Raw genomic sequence first — 6,089 nt, 5'->3', positions numbered from 1 at the left:
TGATTTGAGACATAGCCTAGAGGTTAGGCCTATCACCTTTCATTGTGATGCTAGAAGTTAAAATTCCATTCAATGTGAAAGTATTTTGAAAATGAGGGGATAGGTTGTCTTCTCTATTCTTAGGCACATGCATGCAAGTTGGTAGGAGCTATTGCCCATCCAAGTATACCCAAAACATGAAAAAAGTAATGCTATATGTTTTTTCCATGTGTTAATAAACCCCTTCATTTTTCCAAGCAAGCAAGGGCTTTCCCTCTGTATATAACCAATATGACAATTGCAACTCCATGATCTTCATTAGACAAGTGATGGTAATAAATGTCTAAGGAAAGTGGGAGAAATATTGGCCCAAATCAATCATTCCCAATCCTTCATTGCTTTCACAATTATAGTACATGATAGTGCATGTTGGTCTCTTCTTGGAGTATATCAAGCAATCAAGTTTATTACATCTAATTTACATTTTGAGAATTTCAAGGGTAGCCCAAAATTTTATTTGAATGGGTATGCTAAAACCTTAATTTCTTTGTGAAGAGATTAGAAGGGTATACTACTCTTTCTTATTATGAAGGGAAAAATCATATCTACCCTTTTTGTGAAGGATAAACCTCCCTTCAAATGGTACTTTAACCTTCAAAGTTGAGTCTAAGTGAAGTGGCCCATCCCAATCCACATGGGCAACCCCAATAGCCCAAGCATCTTGAGAATCCTTTCATACTCTAAAAAGATGCATGCATTTATATTTATTTATTTATTGCTAGTCTACTAAAGAATTCGCATAAGAACAAACTTGTAAATATGCCACTCTTAATATCAATGTTGCATTACAAAATAATTACAAATATAGAAAATAACCAAGATCTTTGTATATTCCACTATTCATATTAATCTCACATTGTAAAATATTTACAAATGAAGGAAATAAAAAACCATAATAACAGTTTTTAGTTTTTGACTATATTGCAAATCATAAACATTAGGCTTAAAAGTATTTGGTTTGCAGTAGTTAGCCCTCCATAAGAAACAACACTAGCAGCACAAAGGAAATTATGCATCTTTTGCATACTAGGTGTCTAATAACATGGGTACATGATGTATCAACATCAAAAGCTCTAGAGGATTGCCACTAAGCTTCAAGTAGTTTTACAATAGATTTGAGCATCTCCTTACGTTTAGATGATTGGTGAGGAGAGCAAAGCCCACATATTCATGCAAAATAAGAGCTTTATGAGGTTTAGATTATGTTAGGTTCAAAGGTTTTATCCCACATATGAGCTACACAAAGCAGCAAAACTCTCCAAAATAGGAAACAATTATTTGGGAGACATGGTCTTCATCCAAATCAAAGATTGTCTTTTGGAGGAAGAGCAAGTTCTAAAGAATCTCAGTGAGTATGTCAAGTTCTATATTCAACAAAAAATCTCTACTACATCAACCATCTGTTAAAACAACTCAAAATGGTCTCATCAAAGAGATCCCTTTCATATTCCTAATGAATAAAGCATGCCATTATCAAGTGCTTGCAAGACAAGCATAACTTCTACTAATACATACAAAACAAAATCAACCATGCTCACAATTGCTAGTTGTGATGTTTGTCAAAACACATTTAAGAAAAGCCTTCAGCAATTGAAGCAACTCCCCTTGTTTTAACAACATAAACACGACTTTGGACTGCTTTGGATGTTACATACGTGCATGAGAAGGCATGTATATATGGTTGCTAGTGCAGATAAGTATATGTGCTCTCAAAGATGTATACAGACATGTGAATGTCTAGGTTGAGTTTCATTTGATTTAAATTTGTCATTATAAGGTTCCAAATTTGTCACAAATTTGAATATAATGACCAACCATCTCAAACCCTATAATAACTAATGATTTGAGTTTCAAATTTGTCATTTTATGTATGCGAGAAATTTAATTCAAACAGTTAGTCATTAAAGGGTTTCAAACTCTGCTACTAATTCCAAAGTTGCCAATTGGGGCGTAGCCCAATTGGTTTGAGTGGGTTGAGTTTTCATTGCTGTGTGATTTGTGGAAAATCAATTCCTTTCTTGCTCAATTATAGGTTTCGTCACCTACGACTTGCTTTGTTAGTTTTAAAACGCCTATTCAAAAACATTGATTCTCCTCATTTTCCTTGCAAAATTTCAACTACAGTTGAATTAAAAGATAAGAGGGTGATGATAATGATCAGTGTTACTGACAAACATCTACACAACCCCACAGGGTCGAGAGCCACATGGGCATGTCCACAAGGCACTAAATGGATACCATGGCAACTACACACCCCAATCATGCATAGGCATTAAACCCCTAAGGAATTCGAGCGCTGAAATTAGCAATTTAGCATTACAAGGGCAAGAAAAGAGCCTGTTTTCTGAACAGGTTCGCCTCTCAAATGCGAGCACACTTCACGCACAAACAGGTTTAATACCATTGTCCATTTGAGATTTCTTTATCAGGCTGGCTGCATAGAGCTGTTGGGTTTTAGAGCATGCTAATGCATATGAGACTATCTTACAGAGATGCCATAAGTAAAATATTAGAAGAGATTTTGGTCAAATGCTCATTTTAGAACCCAATAGAAGGATAATGGCTCTGTAACCACAACCATTTTCTGCCTGATAGTATTAAATAATGAGCTTTCCCTCTTTAGGTTATAGGGAAATTAACCCCTTAAAATACAAAGTGTAGTTTCCTGTACCACTACCCCTTCGAACCCATCAGGTAGAACCATGGTGACAGTATCCAAACTTGCACTATGTGCAATAGTGTCAGCTCAGATGATAGATGAGAATGAGCACATTATACAAGCCCATTTACACGACATACAAAATCACAAGGCACTGTATTCCAGCCATGGAACCCAAAATTTAACGAGAAACTGCTGTCCCACCCACCGATGTAGGAACCCCAGAAGCTTGCATCTCTTTTAAAGTACCGGCAAGCCAGTCCAGACCTTCATACAAGCCTTCACCTCTCGGTGCGCATGTACCTTGAATATGCCACCTTCTGTTCCGGAGATTAAAAAGCCCAAATGCTTCACACACTTCAGCAGGAGACATAGCTCCTTTCTGGCAATATAAGAATAACAATCTTATCAGAAAACTTCTTCCAGCACACGCTGTTTATCATATACAGATGGAGTCATAATGTGATATACCATATCTTGCTTATTTGCAAACACCAAAATCGCACTGTTTCTCATTAAAGGATCATTTACAATGGCCTGGAAAACAAAGAGAATATCAGTCTCCCCACGTACTAGATTGAATGATCATTCCTTGCAGCATCTTTTTGGTCTTAATAAGTCCTCATTAAAGGAGGGAGCGGGTGGAAGGATGTGTGTGGGGTGTGGCATAAGTGTGTAGATAAAGATTGTATTCTCAACCAACAGCACAAAACGAAACTATCAATTGAGTATTCATCATGTTACAATGCCTTGTTGCAGACTAAATAGTAATATTTTGATACCTAGATAGATCATCAACTGGAATCCTTCATCTACAAATTCTTGCAGACTAGAGTTATCTTTTGACAGCTAGCTTGGTCTCATATACATACACCACCTTGCATCACTTGCTTACCCTATGTCTTGTGAGGCTGTTCAATGCAAACATACAAGCAAACAGCCACCTGTACATGACTAACCCTTTGTCTCGCTTGCCAAAAAAGACAACTCAAACATCCACTTTGTTTTGTATTACCTTGGATTATCTACCATAGAGGTCCTAGAATATATTGTTTACATAAATGTCAATTTGGAAGTGATCTAATTGCTTAAGCTGGTAGGCCATTGTACACAAATAGCTAACTGTGAATGCACCAAAACATTTTCCCATCTTGAGCATACCCAATCCCCACCTGATTTTGGGCTGTCCAAGAGTCCCTAGAGCCCAAAATCTAAGTTAGAATAATGAGAGTTCATATCCTTATCCTTGCTGCATGTTTGCTGAAGATTCAAATATCACAAACAAAATCACAGGAAAATTATTGGCACGCACAGAAGTCATAGTAGTCGCTGAAGGAAGTATCTACTGCAGCTCTGAGGCAAGGGCAAGCGTGGCTCTACCAACAAGGCAACTAGCTAAGGGCTGGTCAGCAACTCACCTCACAACAGATCTGTGACTCTGCATGCATAAGCGGAAAGTGTAGCAAGAGGGAGCATGCACGCGGACTAGAGAGAGAGAGGTGGTCTACTTTTTAGCCAACTTCCCCTTGACAGGACTGGATGATTGTGAAACCTAATGCCTTTCAGACAAAGTTGGCTAATTAGATCTACCATAAGATGGTAGAGGATAAGAGATGAGTCATTGAAAAAGTCAATAGAGTTTGGCGTGCTTGGGATAGCAGAGTGAAGTGACAGGACCGATTTCTTCAATTGTGGAGGTTCAAGATTCCTTACCACGGAAAAGTTTTTATATGGAAACTGCTTATTGGAGGCCTTCCCATTGGGGACGTGTTGCATGCCCACAAGATCTCACCTGGTAAATGTATCTTTGTACAAAAGCCAATTCACCTCTTCATATCCTGCCATCTAGCAAGACAGATTTGGAGCTTTGTTTCCCGTGTGTGGACCTCAATGACTCGGCAACAAATCCCTATCCGTTCTTGGGTCCTGGGCAAGATGCCTTCTTTGTCCACTTTACAATCAAATCGTCCCTGCCTCTTCCATTTTCTTAGATGGGCAGCCCTCTGGCACATTTGGCGCACCCATTATGCTTTCATTTTCGAGGAACAATGAACAGAAGAGGAGATTCAAACACCACAAACAACCTCGAAGAAAGCCCCAAAAGGCTGCAATGGATCCAAGGGTAGCAAAGGCCCAATGGAAGAACAGAAAATGTCAATGAAAAAGAAGTATGACCCCATCTGCCAAAAAAAATCCAAAGAAGCAAGTGGCTTGCTGATGCCAAAGGGAATGAAGGAACCTCAAAGTGTGGTCTCCAATCAGGAATGGATGAGCCAAACCACTAGCCTAACCAAATGACAATAGGGAAGAGCTATGGAGGGTGCCGAAAAGCTAAAGTGCCATATGAGACCCTCAAGAACCAAAGGGTATAGGATGGGCATGCTAGCAGTAAGGAAGGGTGCATCAGAGAAGAGGGAAAGAAGTTGCTATGTGAAGAAAAGGCCTTGTAAAGATGAAAATGTTTGAAAGAGATCCTCAAGATCCTAGAAATCCCCTTTGAAACTCGGAAAAGGGCCAAGGAATCTACAACTACATCGCCGATATCAAAATCCCCCTATTAAAGAGATAGGGACCTCAAAGGAACCACCTACGATAAAGGTGGGGGATGGGAAAGAACCTTTGGGACAGGATGGATGAAAAATAGCTTGAAGGGAATGGATGGAGAAATATGGAGATGTCGAGGACCCTACGTTGATGAAGGAATAGAAGCCAAGGAATACTCACGATGACCTACGATGACTCCTAAGGTAGTAACCTCCACACGGACTGTCTACTCAATGAAGGTATAATCCAAACCTGTTAGAAAGCTCCAAGGTTGGTGGTCGAGGAAGAATGTCATGATACTCACATGACAAATAGGTATGGATGGATGTCACCTATTGTCCAACACTACATCTCTAAATGATTCTTTCTGTAGTGAGAACGCTTGGTGATAACCAGGGATGAAACCTTGATATCAAACTCTAGAAAAACTACATATCATTGGTGATTCATCATGATGAGGATCCCTAGGTGAAAAAAAAGGGGATGCACATTGCTAAGGAATGGAACCATCATGCTTGGAGGAAGACATTAGTAGAGGAAAATCAGTAAACCTTTATGCAAAAAAGCAAACCCATAGCTTGTTGAAGAAGGGAGGGCAAAGGGATATGGCTTGTAGAAAGACACACCTAGTGGAGATGGTGCTAGTAGTCATGTGTGTCTTGTATGGTCATCCCCTGCCTATGAGCCTCAATTTGAGTCAAACAAGGACATTAGGAGCTCTAACATTGTCTTTGTCAATCATTTTATGTGCTTTAGACACTTAAAATGGGGAGCATATTAATGCATTTCTTTTTGGGTGCTTTAGGCCGTCTTGGGCGCCCACATTTTGGGCTTGGCCATTGTATTA

The 6,089-nt window shown here is 39.3% G+C and overlaps 1 protein-coding gene across 1 annotated transcript in view; it reads right to left on the bottom strand.

Annotated features, from left to right (window-relative positions):
• Positions 1-2,575: 2,575 nt before the first annotated feature.
• Positions 2,576-6,089, bottom strand: part of LOC148012143 (ADP-ribosylation factor-like) — a 62,795-nt gene continuing 59,281 nt past the window's right edge. The window contains exons 5-6 of the mRNA XM_087669633.1: positions 3,170-3,235; positions 2,576-3,080 (exon numbers count right to left, since the gene is read on the bottom strand). Coding sequence (XP_087525759.1) covers positions 2,880-3,080; positions 3,170-3,235 — 267 coding nt within the window. The 3' untranslated portion in view covers positions 2,576-2,879. The remainder of the gene's footprint in view (positions 3,081-3,169; positions 3,236-6,089) is intronic.

This window comes from Lygodium microphyllum, chromosome 27 (genome assembly GCF_053477565.2).
Source record: "Lygodium microphyllum isolate KBCC chromosome 27, Lygodium_microphyllum_v1.1.10, whole genome shotgun sequence".
Taxonomy (NCBI): Eukaryota; Viridiplantae; Streptophyta; class Polypodiopsida; order Schizaeales; family Lygodiaceae; genus Lygodium; species Lygodium microphyllum.
This window is presented reverse-complemented; position numbering and strand designations above follow the sequence as displayed.